The 22,803-nt window shown below is 37.1% G+C and overlaps 1 protein-coding gene across 1 annotated transcript in view; it reads left to right on the forward strand.

The window, feature by feature from the left end:
- Positions 1-22,803, forward strand: part of LOC131591753 (gamma-tubulin complex component 6-like) — a 49,864-nt gene that overhangs the window by 19,274 nt on the left and 7,787 nt on the right. Inside the window, exons 15-36 of the mRNA XM_058862777.1 lie at positions 610-700; positions 2,029-2,114; positions 2,570-2,623; positions 3,242-3,326; positions 3,775-3,960; positions 5,734-5,893; positions 8,464-9,275; positions 10,759-10,922; positions 12,254-12,464; positions 12,973-13,146; positions 14,174-14,295; positions 14,625-14,700; positions 15,153-15,262; positions 17,033-17,124; positions 17,215-17,354; positions 18,969-19,118; positions 19,752-19,833; positions 19,911-19,999; positions 20,174-20,289; positions 20,891-21,029; positions 21,115-21,231; positions 21,473-22,781. Of these exons, the coding sequence (XP_058718760.1) occupies positions 610-700; positions 2,029-2,114; positions 2,570-2,623; positions 3,242-3,326; positions 3,775-3,960; positions 5,734-5,893; positions 8,464-9,275; positions 10,759-10,922; positions 12,254-12,464; positions 12,973-13,146; positions 14,174-14,295; positions 14,625-14,700; positions 15,153-15,262; positions 17,033-17,124; positions 17,215-17,354; positions 18,969-19,118; positions 19,752-19,833; positions 19,911-19,999; positions 20,174-20,289; positions 20,891-21,029; positions 21,115-21,231; positions 21,473-22,781 (4,565 nt within the window). The remainder of the gene's footprint in view (positions 1-609; positions 701-2,028; positions 2,115-2,569; positions 2,624-3,241; positions 3,327-3,774; positions 3,961-5,733; positions 5,894-8,463; positions 9,276-10,758; positions 10,923-12,253; positions 12,465-12,972; positions 13,147-14,173; positions 14,296-14,624; positions 14,701-15,152; positions 15,263-17,032; positions 17,125-17,214; positions 17,355-18,968; positions 19,119-19,751; positions 19,834-19,910; positions 20,000-20,173; positions 20,290-20,890; positions 21,030-21,114; positions 21,232-21,472; positions 22,782-22,803) is intronic.

Here is a 22,803-nt window from a genome sequence, read left to right on the forward strand (position 1 = left end):
GGTCTCTGTACAGACCTCATCTAGCTCTGTGTCTGCCATGGTCATCTTTTTGGACTTAGTCCAAAAAGACTAAGTTACAGCCAGAATTTCTTCCTTTATAAAGATACTTGTGTTGTATAGCACTCATAGCCTGAAATCCTTTAAATAAATAAAGAAAGAAAGAAAAATGAATACTTTTTCTCTACAACTCTTTCAATAGAGATAGGACAGCTAATGTGAATGTATGAATTTAGAAAGAGGTTTTGCTAGGAAGCTGTCTTAAAGCTCTGCACTTAGAGAGTACAGAGAAAAAATACCAAACCGCTCTGATTTGAGAAACTCAATGTTTTGTCTTGTCTTCATTTAATTTTGACAGATCTCTGTTTCCTGAATATCATCAGACATTTTTGTTTTCTTTCCAGTGCAGAATGGAGACAGGTTTAGAGAGCTGAAGACTGTCAAGCACTGGTGTTGTCATCTTCCTGCTAGAGCAGGTTTCTGAGAATCAATGTGTAGCACCTGTACAAAATATACCCCATTAATACTAACTGCACAGCACTTCTATCGGCATCCTTTTTGAAGACAGTATTGCCTCTAACCTAGTTTTTCTTTATATAATTTATTTTACAGTGGCTTTTATGCAGACCTTGTGAAAGAGGACAAAACTTTGCTCTCTCTTGGCAATATGTTTGTGATCCTAGATAAAATACTTAAGAAGGAGGTAATAATATATTGCCTTGGTCTTGGGGGTAGGGGTGGAATCGGATTCTTCTGACTATTTGCTTCTACTATATTGTTGTCCAGATACTAGTTATTATTTATCTCCCAAGTCCACAGATCTCAGATAGAATGTGTTTAGCTATGAGAGTGAGCATGCAAGATGAGAAAATTATTATTTAGGGGTAGCTGTTAAACCTCATCCATCTTTCTAATCGTCTTTGGGCAACTCATTTTCCAGACTTTCTCTAGGTAGTCACAGAATATGCGTCCCTAAGAACCTTCTCATTGCTCTCAGACTTATGGGGGAGCCAGGCAATAAGTCCTCCAGTTAAAAGGAACACAAGTTGCTGTATCAAGCACCAGTAAGCAACAGCAAGAAATCTGAAGAAATGTCAATACTTTTCCTGTCTCAATGTGCAAAGTTTACACAGTAAATTTTGACTTACATGTGCATGCACACACATACTCTTTAGTGGTGTTTTCAACAGCTCTGCTCTATGCTCTGAGTAATTCTAGTTCAGTATTTGATTCTTGAAGGGTCAGGAATGAAGAGAGGGCAGGCTTAGAGGGTGCATCTTCATATTTATTTATAAAAACTTGGATGAGCATAGAAGAAGTGAAAACAAAATATATCATAATGAGTCAGTCTTCCTTTGAGTGAAAAGCTCTCTTTAAGGTGCTTGGCCTCCAAGGAAGAGTAGCTACCACACTGGCCTCTTTCTTCTAAGACCTCTTGCTCTTGGAAGTCACATATGAAGATCCTGGAGACAAATTTCTGACATTATAAACTGCACACAACTCCAGGAGAGCCTATAAATAGACATAAAAAAATAGATTTTAAAAAATGGTTACTGGTAAAAAGAAGTAGAACTTTCAATGAGAGGCAGATGTCAGTTAACTTTTTGTGCTGACAAAGAGGAGGAATGTGGAGGGGAAACTTACCTTTTTGCTTAGCTTTTAGGTAGAGCTCAAAGCACACATCACAGATGAACACTGAAGGGTTGACTGAGTAATACCTCAGTTGTATTTTCCAGAAAATAATAGCTTGCCTAGGTTAAAGAGTCAGAATATTCAGGAACAACCTTCTTTTCATTTTTCTGCACAGTTTGCAGACTATCTAGAGACCCAGTGAACATGGCCTTCCCCTGGAAAAGCTATTTTTACAGTTGCCTTCTGATATAACACCATACTTTTGAAATAATAGTATAGTTTATGGCATAATAATAAAATATGGCCTTTCTGTAGAAAATGAATTCATACAGATATGACGCTTAAAAAATTACATGATCTTTTGCAGCATTGCTTCTGAATGAAACATGTATTTTGTAGGTGTGTAATGGAATTGCAGTATCACCCACAGCTGCTCTCTCTGCTGCTCTTGCACTAAGACATTCTGTTCATTTTGGATTACAAAGGTGAATTTGTATGTTTTGTGTTTAGAGCCCTTTGACAACATGTTAAAATCAAATACAAAGTGCGGCAAATACAGCACCTTGATTTTAAAACAAACAGCATGCCCACGCACGTAGCATTTTCAACATGTAATCCAGGTAACAGTGTATATGCCAGCAACAACATTTTGCCTTTCCAAAGGCAAAAAATTTGTAAGGATGATGGCTGTGCTAGCCTGCACTTTCTTTGTCACATTTCAATTGGCTTTGTCCTGGGGACAATTTCTTGATTTTTGTTTTTCCTCCCTCGTATTTGATGGAAAAATGGGGTTCCCTTGAGCTGTCCTAAATGTGTTTTATTTCAACTTTTAATGGACCAAAATGAATATACATTCTATTTAATGCTCCTAATCTACAAATAGCACTAGCTGAAAAAAAAACATTACTTGTAAATGTATGTAATTTTTTGTTTCCTGCAGAGTGCTTTGTGTATTTGTTGGAGATATGCAGATGATACCAAACACAGAAGATGGGTGAGGTCTCCCTTAACTTTAGGGGGTAGAGTCCCAGCAGTTTTTAAATGTTCATAGGTGTCTGCATGCGTGATGAAATCTGCATTAAGGAGTCAGTCATGAGCTGACATTTATTAAGTTTAGCTTGAGACATAATACAAAACATCCTCAAATACATCTTCAAAGATAAATTATTGTCTCTAATGATATTTCATGCATTTGGTAGTAGGTTTAAAGTATAATCCTTCTGGATTAATTGAAATTTAGATTGTTACTGAAAATACAATATAATAAATAAGAAAATTATTAATTAAATAGGACCTGTCTCCCCTATAACTGCAGGAGGCACATATTGCTGATGTAGAGTTCCTTATTGAAAGTCTTCTTTACTTATATATAATTTTTTCCACTTCCCCTTTTTCTTAAAAGTAATATGCCAATAGTCCTTAATCATCTTTTTAAAAAAACTATAAAAAGGATTTCAGTTTTAATTGTTTACATTTTTGAATGTACTAATGCAAATAGTTATTTGCTCCTGCATTATGAATTAGTATTTAAAGAATGATGAAAGAAGATATCCCATTTTTATCCCATTGGGAAATCATTCAATAAATACTCAAGTGAGGTTTTTATTTACAGAAAAATGCTTATCATAAACATCTGTGAGAAAGAACAGTCTGAAAAGAGCAGCTGCAAACACTATATTTCTCTAAACTGGAAAGAGGTAAGATTCACTTTCTGGAGACAACATAGGAGAATTTTTTTAAAAACACAAATAATAGAATATATTTAGAAATTTATAAAATTACATTGATAATTACACTCCTTACTCCACTTTGGATCTTTGAAATTTTTTCCTGTTTGTGCCCTTGCCAGGTTACTACTCCTTCACAGAGCTTTAGAGTGTATCAGAATGCATAGGTTTGAGGAAACCTTCCAAAGTTACTGCAGCTCATCTTCAGCAAGGCAAAGTTACGCTGCAGAGACATTGAGGAAAAGATGAATAATCCTGCATGTTTAATATAAAAAAATATAAATATTGGGAAAATAGATCAGTATCCTGTTTCCTAGGACAATCAAAAGCTTTTTGAGAGTCACCTTTCTGTTTTGTTTTGTATCTGGGAATTTGGGGCTTTATATTTGCGCTAACCAATTTGTTGTTGTTGTTAAAGGATGCTGAAGGAAATGATTTCTTTTCTGCTGTACTTGGATTCATTCTTCCTGTAGCATATAGTTACCAACCAAACTTAACAGTAATAGCTGTTGGACCAAACAGGAGCCTTGGAATAAGTGGGATTTCTCTGCTTGTTGCTTTACTACAAGGGTTAGCTGAGTCTCGAATTTTTGCTGTGATTGAGGTAAGAAGTGGTGCTAAGCTGTGGTACTTCAAAGTCTGGCAGAGATGCTGGTATGAACTGCTTCAAGCTGCCCAGTAGAAAAAACTGGCTGTATTTATCTTGTCTTTGGTACCCCTGAGTTCACAGCACAAACTGCCCAAGTTTCTTTCTGTCCTGAGAACAAGACAAGACACAGTTGCACACCGAGCTGTAGGCAGCTATCGCAGCCTGCACAATGGAAAAGCCAAGACATGAAAGCAAGCTCATGGTTATCTGTGGATCATAGATGTTCTGTCAGTTTGCCACAAATTCTATTTTTATCTGGGATCCACAGCTCTGTTATCTCTGAAAAGTGGCACTTCCTGTCTGTTAAATTACTGGCCTCTTTCCATCAAATGTGATTGCAAGCAGCCCATTGTCCTGTTCATAACAGACCTCTTAATTTCCTGTCCCCGGTGTTGTACTTTGTCACACACAGCTTCCAGCCTGCAGAACATAAATCAGAAGGGTGCCTATCCTTCAAATGAACTTAATTGGGATAATACTTAATTGAGGGCCAGAGTACCCCAACTTTATTTTTTTAGGTAGAGAGCATGGGAAAGAAAATTAAAAAATATAGGGACTTTTCCTAGGCTAACTTTCTCCATATGGTATGACATTAAGGATGCCTAAATTTACAGTTGGAGGCTGTATCCAGAGCAATGATCAGTGTCAGTGAGTGCATCTTCCATGAATTTGTCTAATCACATAAAGAACTCAATTTATACTCTGGGCCTCTCCAGCATCCTGTGGTTGTAACACAGTTTCTCCGTGTGATCTGTGAAACAGTAACTTTTGATTATTTTTGTGCCTTCTAGTTCTTCTTCAATGAAAAACAAAAAATTGTTCATGTATGCTTATTTTAATCTGTTTCCTAGCAAATGCCCAATTAAAGCCATGCTATTCATTAAGCTGCCAATTAAGTGGATTTTGACTTAATTTATTCTGTAGTTTTCTCATATTGTTGTTTTAATTTACAATGCTGATACATAAAATGTCTAAGCTAAAATAATTTGTACATTGATATGCAGTATCCATAAATAATGTATTTGCACACTACTAATTAGGAGTATGAAATGGAGAGAATTGCTGATATTCTGAAGTGTAAACTCAGACAACAAAAGAATATTAGGCATACATGTTTAAAAAAATGATTGATACTTCTATATTGGCACTGCAGGTAGCTCCATAACAGGATCATGATTTTCTAATGCATGTGCGTGACTTTTTAGAAAACTTGAAAAAATGCTTATATCTCTTAAAAACAAAACAGTGTTACAGTCTTATAAATATAATCTTCATATAACATCAATATTTCAAATACAGGTTCTGAAAGGAAATTAGGTTGCTTTAGACTGTGAGAAGTCCAAAAGAGTAAATTTCTTGAATAAGCAAACTATATTACTATTTTTTTCTCATAGAAAGTAAATGATGCATAAAGTAAGCAAGCTCCATGTTCCCCTTAACCTCATAATATTTTCTGTCCTTAACCCAGCATTATTTTTTTTTCAGTCATAAAGGGAAAAGTGAGGTTGTTTCTCCATTTGAAAGAAACAAGTTTTACAACATATAAAAATTAAGTTTCATTTTTCAGTAAAAACCTCCATTTAAACACATTTTTATTTGAAAATGGGATGTTGCTCATTCTTGCTACTAATGCTAGAAATTTAATTACAAAAGTTTGTTTTAAAATATTTCATGTATCACTGAAACATAGAGAGCTTGGTTCACAGAAGTATTTTTTCTTCCCATTAGGACACAGAGATAAGTTTAATGCAATGTGTAGCCAAAGCCTTACTGGGTGCTTCTACACCTCCCTTTGGAATTTATGTACCTCCTACCCAAGAAAAAGTAAATAAAATAAAAGCATTAAGAGACCAGTTTCAGCAGGAATGGAAAATGCTTCAGTGTTCAGGTAAGCTGTCTGATTTTATCTTTGACTCTTACATACTGTAAGTTTCCAAAAAGATGACATGTAAATACAGCAGGGTCCTGTAAGTCAGTGGAGCCAGATTGATCTCATGTGAAACTGGTGAAATAACAGTGATGAATACTTCTAATTCTGCCACTTGAGCTGGAAAGCACCAAATTTCATAGCATAACAACTGTACCCTTGGGACTTAGAATACTGTTCCTCCAAAATTTTGGAATGAAATTACCAAAATATGTGCTTAAAGAATGGATAACAAGATGTGCCCTGTCTCTGACTGCTGATGTGTTTTCTGAATATACTGCCAACCAGGTGATATTTTTATATGTTTAACTTGTCCACAAATAACTCAGTAATGATTAGTCATGCTGCAGGTACAGTCACAAAGAGCTGAAGATCAGGCACAGCATTAGTATAGGAATCAGGCCAGGCAGGTACCTAGGTTTTCAAGCATACTTGTCTAGAAATGTTTTTTTGCTGAATGACTCGTTTTTCGACAAAAAAAAAAAAAAAGCAATTATAAAAGTGGGCATCTCTAAAAGAAAATGACATTCTCTCTTTCAGAGGAAATGCCCGATTCCAGGGGTCTGGTTCCAATAAAAATATTCTTTTGTGGTCAGGAATTGTTGTATGAGCTTGATTAATGACTGTTTTTTTTATTGCTATTCTTTTCAGTGAAGGAGGGGATTTAAAGAAATTGATTTCACTTCAGAATCATTTTACAAAGAAGAGGGAAAATATGAGGACTTCACTCAGCCCTCTTTTCAAGCATAAATTGTCTATACAACAAATAAAAACTGCAAATCTCCAGTGACTTAGTAGTGACCTAAGGCCACATCATGTAAATTCTCAAAATTAAACAAATATCCCAAGGCAATAGCCATGATATACCTTGTTTTGTAGTATTCCAGGTATGATTTACGGATCATTTTCAAGGGCACTTTTCTGTTATTGTGACTTCAATAATTTGCCCTTTTGATTTCAGACACTTCAAATGATGTTTATACTGGTGTTCCTACTGTGTTCAACTTTATATCATGTGGAGGAAATAAATAAATCTGTCTTTGCAGTTGTCTTTTTTTATTGTTCACAGTGCTTCCCTTCTCATTTGTTTTGGTTTTCTGGTATTGCTGGTGGGGAAATGATACCCATCCTTGAACATTTCGGAATTAAAATCTCTTTCAAAAGAAAATAAAAGCTATGTGAAAGATTTTTCAGAAAGAAGAGCTGAAAAACATGAAGATGTTCTGTTTCAGTTTAGAGTTTCTTTAAACTAACCTTTGAAATCCAAAAAGGTATTTAAATTGGAAACTCAATGGCTAAACTTTAGCTTCGATATTTTTCCTGTCAGGAAATTTGTTTCCTGACAGGAAATGTTGCCATTCTCCCCTCTCGCACTGTCTCCCCTAAACGCCACCTCACCCTCCCCCCCCCCTTTTTTTTTTTTAACTCAGCCTTTTCAATGAAAAAGTATTTCCTGACAAACAGCTCGGCTCTCCCTGCCCTTGTTTAATGGAATTTATAGTGTGTGAATCACAGAAATGTTGCATTTTGATATGTTTTTTTCTAAGCCTGTATTAAAACATTAATTAAGAGGGGAAACAATGTACTCTAGGCAAATTTGTTTTAAAAGACTGTCACCAGGCTGCAGTTGCCGCCCGGAGCTCAATGAAGCAGCGTGCTTCATTGCTTTCCGGCACTAGCGTGTTGTTACATATTTGTCAGCTGAGTGCCAGCACCATTTCGGGTGAGCAGCGCAGGAACAGTTTAGAATTCCCGACCGGCGCACGGGGCTGGTTCCGTGCGCTGCTGCCGGCGCTGAGGCCGCTCTGCGGCAGCGCCGGGCCTGAGGGCGGCCCCGGGGGGCGGGGCGGGGCGGGCCCGGTCGCGCTCGGGTGACGTCGGCGGCGCCGGGCGGAGGCGGCGGCGCCGTCCCGTTCCCGCTGTCCCGGGGAGCACCGCAGGTACGGCCCGGGCGGCGGCGGGAAGGGCGGGAAGGGCGAGGGGCGGCTCACGCGGGGCGCCGCTGGTGGCGGGGGCTCGGGGGGGTTGGCGCGCCGTGCTCGGGCCCAGCTGTACGCTCGGGGTGAGCCCCGCCGCCGGCAGCTCCTCCGGGGGAGCCGACATCCCGCCTATCCTCGGTGGGTGCTGCGGAGTGCGCCAGGGATGGCCCTCCAGCCCAGCCTCCGGTCACCATCACCACCCGCGTCTTGCCCACGTCCTCTCGCCCGCGGCTGAAGACAGCATCGCGTGGGGAGGGAGGTGATGGGTATCTCCGGAAAAAGGTAGAGGGTGTTCCCGCAGGAATCTGGGATTGGTCCAGGACAACCTTATCTCTTTTATTTCAGTCTGCCGGGTAAAATTTGGCATCTGGAATTAAGCTTCCTGCACCATCTGATGATGATAAAAGTTAAAGTGGGTTTTTTATAGCTCATGTCCTAAATATGTGGGAGGCCAGTTCTCTTTTCTTTTGGGCTGTCTCAGTTCAAGTTGAAGTATACTTAGCAGTTTCATATACATCTTATGAGCTTCTTCCTTTTCCTGATATTTTTCAGGTCTTCCTTCCCATGAAATCAGAGATCCAGACTGTAACTGCCCAAACCCGACAGTTTCATTTGAAATGGAGAGCATTACACAGTTGTTCAATGACTTGTGTGAAGCACACTTGACAGGTTTGCCATGGAAGGTTCACTTAGGCAGGCAGAAGATCAGCAAGAGGAGGGCTAAGCAAAATCTGAAAAGGATTGCTTATAATGCCCTGTTCATGAACCTTTTTCAAGATGAGGCTCGTAAGCTGCAATCAAATGTTTCCAGACTCCCAGTGAAGAACAAAATTTTGATGCTGTCTTTCAACTTGAGAGTTGCTGGCCTAGGTGCTCAAGCAGATAGACTGGAGAATCTTGTGGAGGAGCTGCAAGCAGCTGAATGTTTACCATTTACTGAAGTTAATTCTGTCTTAGATCTCTTAGTTCAGCTTGCTGGAACAGGTCCTCCTCAGCTGGTACCACAAAAAAAGGACTATTTTCTGAACAACAAATATGTTGGGAGGAATGTCAAATACCAGGGATATGATTATTATGATGTAAGTGTGTTTGAAGCTGACATACAGTCTCTGATAACAAACGAAGAGTGTCAGTTCAATGACACGATTCAGCAGACACTTCAGATAATGGAGGCTGCACCTGGCACTGGACTCCCTGCCATAGGGCTGTTCTCACAGGGCTGTCCTGCTGGGGACAAGTTTGAGAAGGAAACGCGCGTCTCACTCTTCGGTGCTCTTGTCCACAGCCGTACGTATGATATGGACATCAAGTTGGATTTACCACCAGTGCCTGACAATGCAGATTTCTCTGGACTTGCAATTAAAGTACGGTATCATTTGTTTTGGATTAATGAGTGCATGCATGCTTTCACGTGCCACTTTGAAGCTATAGTTTAAAACCTAGGTAATAGTTTAATTGGTGATAGAAGCATACAGCGCTGGAATTTAAGGGATCCTTTCCTTTGCAGAAAACCAGATAAGATTTTTGGAGATGTATAATAACAAAAACCTTGGTCTAGCTCTGTAGCTGTGTCAAAACCCGTCATGGGCCGTAGGCTTTATGAATTTAATCCATCAGCTATATCTATACCTTCCCCACCCTAGCAACCTTTTGCTTGCATTTTTGCCTGCTTTGTCTATTGAACTCCTCTGCATTGTTGCTTACTTGTCAGTGCTTAGACTGACTGCCTAAGCATCCCTTTCTGAATATATGTGCTTTGCTGTTCAGATTGCATTACCTAACCTGCTGTATTGTTGTCTTGGCTTTTTATATCTTAAAGCATTTTTTCTGGTTTTTTTTTTTTTCCATTGAATGGCCTAGTTCCTATTGTCCTTTTACCTTTTCAGTGTGCACAGTTTCTACTGTATCTTTTTTCCCCTTTTGCCACCCATTCTGTTTATTTTTTTTGCTGGTATATTCTCACAGAAGTACTAGATACACTTTCAGAGTTTTTCTCCTTTCTTTCCATTTTTACTGTGTGTAGGTAGGCTTATTTATAGCCTACCCTTAGATCTTCATCTTGTTCCATTTACTTAACATATGGATAGATCTTGCAATTCCATTAATTTGGGGTGTGAATTGAAACTTGAAGGCAAACACACTAAATAGAAAAACCCTGTGCCATTCAGTTCTCATGTGGATGTAGATTGTAACCTAGAGGAGGCAGAACCTTTTTGAGATAGTGCTGAACTTTTTCCATCACTCTGGAAAATTTATAATTTCTTGAGGATTATGCTGCTTTTTACATGGGTATGATTGTCTTTTACTAAAATTGAGGACAATTCTGCACATATTGCTCTGTTGAGTGGGAGTTGAGGATGTGGCATATACACTGTTTGGACACAGATCTTCTGCATATGAATTAGGGAACAAACAATATTAGTCATAATTAACAAAATGATTACAAATTTGAAGATTTAGGGCCTAGATCATTTGCCTGGAACAAATGGCAGAGCAGTATGATTTTATTAATGCTACATATTGTTGACTGTCCATACCTGAGAGTCTCAATTTGTGGAACTGTGTGCTTGCCAAACAAGAAAGTTTCAAGTTTAACACCAACAAGTGTAGTATATTACTTTGGAGGTGATTTGCTTTTTATGTATGGGCAATAATACCTGTAAAGATTCATCAAATGAAAAGAGTGCCTACAGTAAAAACTTAAAATTGATATGAAGGGAGGGTAGGTGGGAGGGGTTGGGTCATGTAGAGTAATTTGATCACAAATGATAGCAAAACATCTTTTTCATTAGCAAATGTGTTTTCAGGAAATGTTTTCATGTCTGACATTTGAACTCTTTCTGACAGGTTCCTCAAAGTATAGACCAGTCAGAAGATGAGGGATTCCAGTCAGCATCCAATCTGACTCCTGATTCTCAGTCAGAGCCGAGCATGACTCCAGACATAGACTTGTGGGATGCAGTGCTTACATATGGACCCAGCAAACGAAGATGTTGGGAAAGAATTGGGTAGTATGTGTCTGATCTTACTGGTAAACTTACTGTGCACTATATGCAAATGTGTGAAGGTGCATTGCATCTTAGTTCCACATGACCTCAGTACTAATAGTGAAATGAGCATGTTTAATTCACAGATTTCAGTACACTGCATTCATAGGGATAAAGGAATAAAGGTTGTGTGGTTTCAACAAACTGCTTCTTAGAGTGCAGCAGTTTCATAGGAAAAGATAAAATCATCTTTGTCAAGAAACGAAGGGATTAGGAAAATACTGTGTGTATGAAATGCAGCATTTTTCTAATGATTTTGACTTCTTATATGCTATGTGATTTGTCTCAGTCTAAAATGATTCCATATTTTCAGTTTCAAAAGAGAAAATGGTAATTATAGAGCAGTAGAAGAATTAAACAAATATCTCCCAATATTGTAGAGTATTGTATTCCTTTCCTCGTCCTGTAGACAAGCCAGAAAATTAGAACAGATTTCTTGGTGGTCTAGTTAGATTTGTAGGTTTTTTGGCTCTTGAGTAGAAGATTCATAAGGGTTCCTGGCTCCCCTAGAATGGAAGGTAGAAGAAAAGGCAGGTATGGTATCCTGATATTTCAGATGGACAGTGGTGTGCCTGATTCTTGGAGAAGCTTCGCTCTGTATGTTTTCTGTAATTTTAAATAGTAATCTAGTGGTGTTCTGTTGCATTGTTAAAGTGTTTTTTTCATCTCTGAGCCTTAGAAGTTCAGAAACTCAGAAGTTCCCTGTTCCGATTTTTCAAAGCTTGAGCTTTTTTCCTAGAACAAGACAGTTTTTCTTGCTACTATTTAGACTGTAAAGGTCTAAGAGTCATTTTGTATAATACCTGCTACTAGAATTCAGAATGTTTGGAAGAATTGGAAATAGAAATTGTTTTGGAGGTGATAGTAATCTTCACTGCGAAGAGGTAAAATGTGTTAATAGAAGTTCATTCTAGCGCTTTGAGCATATTTCTCCTTAACTTATTTGACTATTAGCATTAAATGAACCATGGAAATATATTGGCGTCATTTTCCTAGTGTGAAAACTGCATCAGAGAAGGCCATAAAAGCAGCTGGTAGTTCTCTGTCAAGGATTCTGTCTCTGAACTGATGTTCAAATTACCTACATATTTCTTCTCTATACTGAGTTTGAGCTGTGGTTTCATTGACTGTATGCACATTCCCTTAAAAATGTACATTGCAAGTATATGACAAGTAACTTTTCTGTGAGGAATTCTATCTGTGCAAAACCCTGAAATGCTTTTTTCTTCCTGTATGAGATGTATTTCCTTCTTTTCACATAATCACCTTGTAATGTTGTGTTTATTCTGACACAGCCCACCTGGTAAAAAAGAGGAACCATATCTTACTGAAGCTGGAAGAGAAGCTTTTGACAAATTTTACAAACTTCGAGAAGGGGAATTGCAACTGTTTACTAATACTGTACTTCAGCTTCCTCAGCTTGTGCTGGTGAAAGAACCTGAACTGGTTAAGGATGTCTTGAATGTCCTCATTGGCGTGGTATCCACTACATTTTCACTCAATCAGGTAGGGAAGATTTTATTCTGCACTTCTTAATCAAGTTTTTTTGTTCTTTTTCTTCACAGAGGTTTCCTCTTCAGTACATCTGTTTCAGCTGAGATCTTGCAGTTGTGGCTAGTGTTAAGAAGTTGAATGTTGCCTAATGTGAACAAGGCACTATTTATATATTGCAGTAATTATGTTACTGGAATAGGCTAAGAGTATCTGTAGTTCTCTAAAGGGAAAGTAGGTTTATGAGTACTTGAGAATAGATGTGTAAATAATTTTGTAGATGGGATTTTCTTTAACAGATTAGATAACGAGTCTTTTTGAAGACATCATTCTTACTCCTACAGTTTTGCTACAATTCAATATTTGTCTCACTGTCCTAGCTATATAGTCTCAGTCATCTGAGTATCTAAACTGAGAATTTGTCTGCTGTTATTTTGTGTGTAAATATTTGCTATTTTAAATCAGAATACAGCTCTGAAATAGTTGAATCTGCCCTTTTTTTTTCCTCCCTATATCCTTTTAGTCTGCTCAGTCATTTGTGATAAAGGAGGGAGTGTATGTATCTGGAACATCACCAGAGACAATGCATAACTTGCTCTCAGAAGTTGCAGAGTATGGAACCTATTACACACGGCTAAGTCGTTTTTCTCTTCAGCCAGTTTTGGATTCCTCATACAGCAAAGGACTTGTGTTTCAGGTAAAACAGTTGTATTAAATCAACTAGATTTAATGGGCCAATTATCTGAGGTAGAAAAGGTGACTGATTTAATGTAAAGCTGGAATTTCGCATTCTGCAAAACTGCAAAGTATTTTCAGTGTAATGGTCCATCCCAGGTCAGCAAGGAACAGTGCCACTGTATTTAAATCACAGCTCTCTCTGCTGAGGGCTTGCTTGTTCTGAAACATGCAGTAAAATCTCTTTGTTACCCAAAGTGTGATTTATTTAGTCATATTGTTCTGTTGTGGACTAAAGAATCACAATCTTTAAATGCTTTAAAAACATTACAAATTTATCCAGAAAGATGTATAAAATTAAAATACAAGAACTTTCTTAGTACACTGTATATATATTTTTCAAAACTTAAAACTGAAGTAGAGAAATATGGTATTGAATAGCTTTAATTACTTCTCCTTGGTTCAAAATTAAGTGCAAATTTTCCATGTCAGTCCTCTGTATATTATGTTGAGCTGTATGTACACTTTGTAATATATGGTGATTTAATCTCTTCCTAATGCATAGAATTAAGTTAGGATTAGTTATGAAAATGTATTCATTCTGAATATTTGATTTATAGCAATGTTACTCAAATTCTGTTAAGAAGGTCTCTTTGTTAGATAAAGTTCTATAACAGTTTTTTGCAGTATCCAGTTTAGGCATAAAAGTAAGGAAACAGGTTTCCCTGGGTTGGTGTTATAGAGGATGAGGAGCTCCTCAAAGGACAAATCAAAGAAGCCAAACCAAGATGCTTTATGTCACTGTGTGCACATAGGCTCTGTGCAGGGGATGTGTGAAGAGTATAGAGGAGTCATCTAGCTCGTTGGAATGTCTGAAGTTGCATGGGCCCTCACTTGCCCCTTACTTTGGTGTGAAAGTCCCCCTTACCTGCATATGCCATTTATTTTACTAAGAGGTTTGTCTTCATGCTGATGCAGCTGATGAGAGACATTGATAGACTGTTAACAACTTTCACAGTATGACTTTAAATATTTTCTGTTCATACCAGGCATTCACAAGTGGACTGAGAAAGTATCTTCAATATTACCGAGCCTGTGTTTTGTCAACACCTCCTACTTTAAGTCTTCTAACAATCAGCTTTCTATTCAGAAAATTAGGTCGTCAGCTGAGGTAAGAGAATGGTATTAAATGTTTAAGCTTTTCATAGTAGAAAAAATGCAATCTCTTTATATACACTAAAAAAGGACATTTTACATGGGCATTCTTACTTAGTCTACTAGTATTTTTCCTCTGTTTTACAGATTTTTTTTTTTTTTTTGTATCCAGGCTATTCTAGGAAAAATATACGAGGTCTTTATACTCAGTTTCTTTGTTATCCCTCTTATCATTCAGCAGATCTAGTATAATTGTTGTACAATATTCAAATTCAGCAAAGTTCATCACTGATCTTGGAGACTTCTGGTTGAAATTTTTATGTATGTCTTAATACTGTTTTTTAGGTATTTAGCTGAACTGTGTGGCATAGGAACAACAGCACTGGGGATCAGTGGTGGAGCTGGTGCTTCATTTCCTACGGTGATTTTTTGTTTGATTTTTTTATGTTTGTTTTGGGTTGCAGTGTTAATATTCCTCAAATAATGATGGATTTTACATTAAATACTTCGTGTTGGTCTCTCTGCTAGCAAAGCTATGACTCTGGATCTCCAATTAGAACACTATAGTCCTTTCTCCAGATATTTGAAAATCTGGAAATCTGTCCAGTGTTTTCCAATCCTAAAATAAGCAGAGGGCTCAAAATAATCCTTCTAGTCATGTGAATCCAACTCTAAACATACCTGTTTCACTCTAGAGATGATAAAGTGAGCTTAAGGTAATTTGCCCAGGTAAAGTGATCTTAACTGCAAATAGATAGAGGAAGTGAGATGAATCCAGCCTTCTGTGTCTAGTGAAATATGTAAAGCCATGTACTTTTGTTAAAGTTGTTGTGAAGTTTGGTGCCTAATGCTGAAATATTTTCCATTGTTTAGGGTGTTAAATTACTTTCATATCTGTACAAAGAGGCCCTCAACAATTGTAGCAATGAGCATTATCCAGTTCTTCTGTCTTTGTTGAAGACAAGCTGTGAACCATACACAAGGTGTGTCCATACTGTTCTCTGCATTATTGAGTTTAAGAGTTATGAATTGGTAATCTGGTGAGTAACTCTGCGTGTTTAACAATGGCTTTTAATATTTTCAGAAAAGAAATACATGTCTGTATATGCAGTATATATTAAAATAAGTTAATTTAGCTGTTCTGTTCCTCTTAGCTCAGTAACAATGTAAGGTGTTATGTGTGGCTAGATTAGTAAATAAATATAGGTAAAATAAGACTTATTTCTTGCTGCTGGTCATGGAAATTCGTACTGGAATATAAGATTTGGATAAACTTTTTTTTTCTTGTACCTCAGTTAAAATCCTGAAACTGGAAATGAACAAGCTTCTTTTGTTGTACAAACTGGGAAAGTTCATGCTTTTTTCCACTGTCTTTTTGTTTTGGGCTTTTTAGTAAGCAAAAATGAATAAAATATCTGTTGTTTCTTAAGTACATGTAACTAACTGATAATAGGAGTGATTAAAAGTTGAGTTCCTTGGATTGTAACACTTTTGTTAAGCAATGTACATCAATTTAGAAATCAGTAGTTTATAGACATATGAAGAGATGGGCAATTTTTTTAATAGCTATTTACAGGAATTATAGGTGTAGCCCATCATCTGTTTGCAGTGTTACATAATAGATGTAAAAATACTTAGAAGAGAAAACAAAGGTCTGTCAAAATGCTCTAAATTTAAGATTCCTCCCATGGCCATTCTTCTTGTGTTTTCTTCCTTCTACATGATCTTTAGAGAAATTTAATTCAGATTTAGCAGAAGCCTCACTGAAATGTCTTCACAGCTCTTACCCTGCTATTTATGGAAGGATGCCAGATTTCTGAAATACCAAGGGCATCACATGGAACCTAAAAAAATCTGGATTGCTGCATTGATTTCTAAATTTGCTACAGATACCTATTGAAGCATCAATTATACATGATTGGGACTACCCTGGAAGGAAGCCTCTTTATCTTCAAAAAGTGTTTCCCACTCATTTATTAACCTGAAAGAAATTAAATAATACAAGTTGTTGCTCAAATAAATCATAGAGGCATCAGATTTTGTAATTTAAAAGTTCTTAACTTAAAACCATGAAGTTGAGCAGTGGTTGCTGTGTTAAATGCTCCCTCTTTGTTGCACAGTGTTAAGTCAAAATTAAAAAAATCTTCCTAGACCTCTGAGCCTTTTTATCTACAGCATCAAATTGTGTTGTATAAAAATAGTGAGGTTTTTTTTGAAAAGTTTGGCTCACAGAGAGAAAATATGCAAAAGCATGAATAAATATGCTAAAATAGTAGTTCTCATCATTGCATGTATATTAAAAATGCCTCTGGGTCTGGGGAAAAAGTGCTTGGTATTGCGTCTTTGTTTTATACTCTTTCAGTTTCTCCCTGCTGAAATTACCTCTGTTTAAAACAAATCCTTTCTGCTTTTCTCATGTTGAACCCTTGATGTGCTGCAAAGTTTTCTATACATTTTTTATATATATTTAGTAAATTGATATGTAGAAAAAAATGTTTTAATTGTGGCACTGTTCTTGTATCAAAACTAATCATCACTGAAATATTCTATTAAATATAGTTTAAGAAAATATTGAGCCACAATTTCCTGTATATTTAAATGTCAATGTCACAGGACTTAGTTGGTGGCTTTTTTATCCTGCCTATAGCTTGTGTCTTTTGGGATTTTAAAGAACATACTAACTCCTTACTTGTAATAAAGGAAAGAATGTGAGAGGATTGATTTTCAGTATTGTAAATTTTTATTTTTTTCAGATTTATCTATGATTGGGTATACAGTGGTGTATTCAGAGATGTTTATGGAGAATTTATGATTCAGGTGAATGAGGATTATCTTTGTTTCAGAGGTACAGTATATATATGTAGCATTTCTAATTTATATAATTTGTGCTGTTAATTAAATAACTAAAGTATATACTTCTATTTTTGTTACATAGATAAACATTATTGGACTCACGGTTATGTTTTGATTTCAAAAGAAGTGGAAGACTGTGTCCCTGTATTTCTTAAACATATTGCTAATGATGTGTACATATGTGGGAAAACCATAAACTTGCTGAAATTGTGCTGTCCTAGGGTAAGTTTGGGTTCCTTCCTATTACATTGAGAAAATCATGTGTCTCTAGATCAAGAGTCTAGGTTTTTAGCAAATCCTTTATCAAAATCCAGTATTGCATAAGTAGGATCATCCAAGGCAATTAATTACTTGCTCTCAGATACTTGCGAGCTGATTATCCATTCTACTTGCTGCCACCTCACTGCAGAAATATACATTTTAGCACCATCAGATTTATTGTATACAATGCACATGCTTTATTTCTTATCTTTTTATTGAAAGCAGGAATGTTCTAGGCATTCAAGCAAGTTTCTTCCACTTCTTGCACTACTCCTTTTTGGTTTAAAGCTGCCTCACGTATCAGACTGTGACTCACTTCTGCATAGCTCTTCCAGCTGTATCACTGCATTTTCAAGAAGTGCTTAGACAGTTTTGTTTATTGTTATTTTGCAGAACAATTCTTGTCTTTGATAAGAAAAACAGGTTTAACTACTTTGTTTTTTCCCTCTTCTCTCTATATGTCCAAAAACAAAACAACCAGAGAGGTTCTAAAGTCTATGGACATTCCCAGGTAGCTAGTATTCTCTGTAAGATCAGAGCTGCTCAGTCTCACAGAGCAGAGCAGCTTGTTATGAGCTGTGTAGTGTCAGGTATAAGCCTAATACCTCAAGTGAAATGTCCCTCTGCCAGTTCTCCTGAGTCTGCTCTGATAACCATTTCCAGACCATGACTCAGGAGTGCCAGTAGTACTAGACTCTTTATAAAAAGTGTCACCCACCACTTCTGTGATAAGTTTAGCTTTGCACCTCACTAATGCAGTATCTTCCCCCAGGCCATACGGCACCCAGGTCTGGGCGTGCCAGGCACATTTCATCCCTTTCTGATAATGCCCTTAAGAGCTGGGTCTTCCCTTCTGCTTAGACCAATACATTCCCAGGAATACAGCCCTGGACTTCCATCTTATGGCTTTTACAAGTAGACTGGGGAAATCCAGTATGAATGTGCTTGTGCGCTCATTTGTTTTTTTTCTACAAGCTCAGTTATCTGTTTTCTGCAATGGATAGAATAGCTTAAGCAATTTAGGGATGTTGAGGCAGAGTATGAAGACCAGGACTAGTCAAAGAACAGGTTCTCTGTGGTGTGCACTTGCAGTGGTTTTGAGAGTCTTGTTGTGTGTGGAGCTCTCTCCTGTAGGGGTGTTAGTTCTGTCTTAGAGAGTTCCTACTGAATGGGGATCTGTGGGGATGTAAGTGAACAAAACCTAACTTTTGACAGGAGAGATGCATTCAGCGTTGAGTTACTCATGCTCACTTAATTTGGATATTCAGAAAAGGAAAATTTGAGACATCTAGAACATGATTAGTATAAATGTATATATTAGATTTTCAGCAGCAAAGACAGAACTCTTAACAATTTGACCTGTGATCCAAGTCATGGACCATTGTACCTTTGTTTCCTACTTTGAATTATATAAATGCCCAAAGATGATACTAATGTAAGCTTTAGATCATGTATCGAGGTTTGTGTCAGTGTTTTGAAGCACAACTAAGTTAAAAAAAATGTATAATGTGAATTCATAATATAAAATTTTACACTTTTAAAAATGTATGTAAAAGGAAATTTCTCATTTTTCAGCATTATATATGTTGGTCGGATATACCCGTTCCCCGGATTTCAGTTATTTTTTCACTTGAAGAACTGAAAGAAATAGAGAGAGATTGTGCAGTGTATGTAGGTCGAATGGAAAGAATTGCCCGATACAGTTCCATAAGCAAGGAGGAAAAGGTAAATGGATAAAGGAATAAATACCTCATAATGTTTTTCTTTACCTAGTCAATTTTCATTTTTGTTATAACCCCTAAAGAATTTGTATTTATAGTCAGAAGTTTTTCATGGGTTAATTGCAGTTTTAATTGCAGTAAATAAACTTACTTAATATAGCTTTTGAAAGTATAGATGGTGTCTTGGCATTTTTTGGCCTTTTCATATATTAAATGAGTGTTAGATTTCGATCTTAGCTCTTTGCATTAGGAGATTTGTCCTCCTACTGAAAAGACTGCTAGATTCTAATTTAACAAATGAGATAAGCTAATTAGTAACCAGATAAGACTATTTTTAATTTCCATAACTAATTGTTTTTTCAGAACATTTTTGCTACAAAGAGACTTCTGGCCTTCAGATGCCATCAATTTAGTGTAGATATCAGATGGATTTGGTTTGTTTTAAAATCTGGAGTATTAACTTTCTACTAGTTTGTAGATTTTGCATTTACTTATTTGTTTTATTCATATTTTTTGGTATTAATTGATTAATAACCATTATAAAATGTACGTCTGTCTTTGCAACAGTGTATTTCAAGTCTAAAATAATAGAATAAATTCCACCTTGGCTTTTTGGTTTTGTTTTGGTTTTTTTTAGGATTTGCACATGGAAATAGCCAAACAAGAATTAATAGTTCATGCTCGGGAAACTGCTAGCAAAGTACTAAAAGCCATTAGTGGTAAGTTATAGTGGCATTTTATGTGTTTTCTAGTGGATTTTTTAATGTAAACTAACAGTATCTTTATTTTAATATAGACAAACAAATATCAGAACGAATGGCTTTGGATGCAAAGAAACGGGAACAGTTTCAGAAGTTGAAAGAACAGTTTGCAAAGGACCAAGAGGTATCTCTCTGTCTTTCTAGAGGCAATCTGTATTTCTCAGGGAAATAAATGAAAGGATATGTTGTACTGAAGTTGAATTAGTAGCTCATGGTGTACAAATAAGAGCTTCTTGTAGATGTGTGTGTTATAGCTGGTGTTGAGAATGGCTTTTAAAAGTGTTAAATATTTATGCAGCGTCGTCTTGCCATAAGGCAGGAGGAGATTGATGATGATTTCAGCTATGCCCGAGAGCTCAGAGAGAGAGAAAAAAGACTGAAAGCTTTAGAAGAAGAACTGGAAAAAAAGGCAAGGTAAATGTATCTGAGTAGTCTTCAAAACCATCATAAAGACCTCAGGAAAGAATTATTGTATGCTAAAATTTATGGTACTAGTAGTTTGCAGACAGTTCAAGGGTAATGTTTTCAGTTAGAAGATGGATGTAAGGATTTTGGTAATCTGTGAGCAATATTGTTACGAATGGTTAGTGGCCAAAAAATCTGGGACCCACTTAATTGTTCCAACACTATCCAGTTTGAGTTTTGTTATAATCAAAATTTCAGGAAAAAGGTTTGACTGTGTCTTACAATTTAAAAGCAGAGCCCACAGCAAAAATGGTATGTCAAAGCAGAAATAAAAAGCAGTTGGAGATAGATTGATATTTCACTTTCTTCTGTTTCATCTAAAATTACTAAAGCCAAATGAGTGACCTACTAAAAATAGTTACAGAAATAAATATTGACTAAAACGACAGTCCTGTGTTTTCCACCTGTTTATTCTCTGTGACTGAAGCCTTCTACATTTTAAGAACCAAATCTCAGTTCTGAAGTTCTAAAAAGTCTTATTCCTTAGAAGGGAAGATGAAAATCAGTGTGCAAAAATCTGTAACTTAGCTTTCTTTTTACCTTCATTTAGGCAGGAATTAATTGACCATTATAGCAAACTTTCTGATGATGCAGCCCGTAGGGAACAAAGAACGTTATGGAAAATCCAGCGCCACAAGTTGGAAACAGCCCGTCTTAAGTTTCTGTTAGAAGATCAAAAACGCATTGAGGTACCTCCTAAAAAGATTTAAGAAGTGCAATTTAGAAAATTTGATACTTGGTACTTAAAGACTTTGGTCCTTTTTTCACTCATAGGAAATGCTTGAAAAACTTCCAGATGAAAACTACAGGAGAAAATTAGATATTATTCCTTTTAAACAGTGCCAGTTGGCTTTGGATAAAAACCCTGTTGAGAAAGATCCACCTTCACAAGTGAGTTTATTTTCTTACATAAACTTCAAGTTGCTGTTCCAGGTTTCCCTAAAGGGACTTAATTTCATGGTTCATTTTGGTTCAGTAAACACAACGTTGACAGTAACAGTTAAGTGCATAGTTATCATTTATAGTGCATCAGAAAAAATTGGAAAATTTTTAATCCTGTAATAAAATGATACCTTAATTAGTAGGTTGATATGTGACCAGCCATACAGTCTAATAATTATTTCTTTTTTAGGTGTCTTTTGTGAAACCTCTGCATTCTAATGAGACAGTTGCCAGAATAGAATCTGAGCCTGAGCAGGGATATGCTGCTGCTGCTGCTGACAAAGCACTGCCCATGCCAGAGCCAGCAAATAATAATGCTGATGAGTATTTTCAGCCTAAACCAATGGGATCTGAAAGCAGTCTCCAAAATTCAGAGAAAGCATGCAGTTCTCTATACAGTGCTGAGTCCTTGCGTGAATCCAATGTGAATATAGAAGATTTCTTATCAAAGTCACAAGATGAACAGTCTGTTGCTGTTGGGATGCAAGGATCTTTGCTAGATGAAGCTTTCCAAAATATCAACTCAGATCTTTCCGAGACTTTGCAAGTGAGTGAAAGTCAGCCTGTCTTGAGAGGAGCACCAGAAGACAATGCACCATTGCATCAGCAAAGCGAGTATGATTTTAATACAGTTCTCAGACCATCTGCAGCTTGGCAGGGACATGTTGGAGTTGGGGAAAATGTGTTTGATGTGGATGACAGAAGGCCTCGATGGAATATTCATGGATATGCATCTGATGCCAGCATCAGAGTGGGAGAATATGTACGTCAAGTGGACACTTACCAGCCACATTCAAGTGCTTATGGGCATTCCTCAGATTCCCATATAAAAAGCAGCAGCTATACTTCTGAAGTTGAATCTAGACGACCCCGATGGAATGTTCATGGGCATGTTTCTGAAGCTCATATTAAAATTGGGGAATATGCTTCAGAGATAGAGACCTCAAGGCCCAGGTGGAACATCCACGGACATGCTTCTGAAGCCAATATTAAGATTGGAGAGTATGTGTCAAATGTAGCTCCTGCAAGGCCTCGATGGAGCAGCCATGGTCATGCATCTGATTCCAATATCAAGGTTGGTGAAAATGTGTCAGAGGTGGTCTCAGCCAGACCTCGTTGGAACATCCATGGGCATGCTTCACAGTCACACATCAAAATCGGAGAACTGGTTTCAGATACAGAGCCTTTGAAATCCCGTTGGAGCCCATTTGGACATGCATCCCAGTCAAGCATCCAAATAGGGAAGTGGGCTCCATCTACAGAAAATGATCCCATACCTCATCGTAAAACCATTTTGGGTTCTTCGTCCGACTCCACAATCCAGGCACTTCTGTACGGTGAAGAGTTATCTCCTGCTGAAGGGAGCGGAAAGGAAGCAAAACCATTGCAAGTTAAGGAAGAGACTTTGCCACAGTCACAGATATCTGACAGTGTTACAGACTTTCCTGATGCTATTGAAGTTGAAAAAAAGGATAATGCAATAGAAAAGAAACAAGAAGGTAAAATAAAACTAGGTTTATT

Source organism: Poecile atricapillus, chromosome W (genome assembly GCF_030490865.1).
Source record: "Poecile atricapillus isolate bPoeAtr1 chromosome W, bPoeAtr1.hap1, whole genome shotgun sequence".
NCBI lineage: Eukaryota > Metazoa > Chordata > Aves > Passeriformes > Paridae > Poecile > Poecile atricapillus.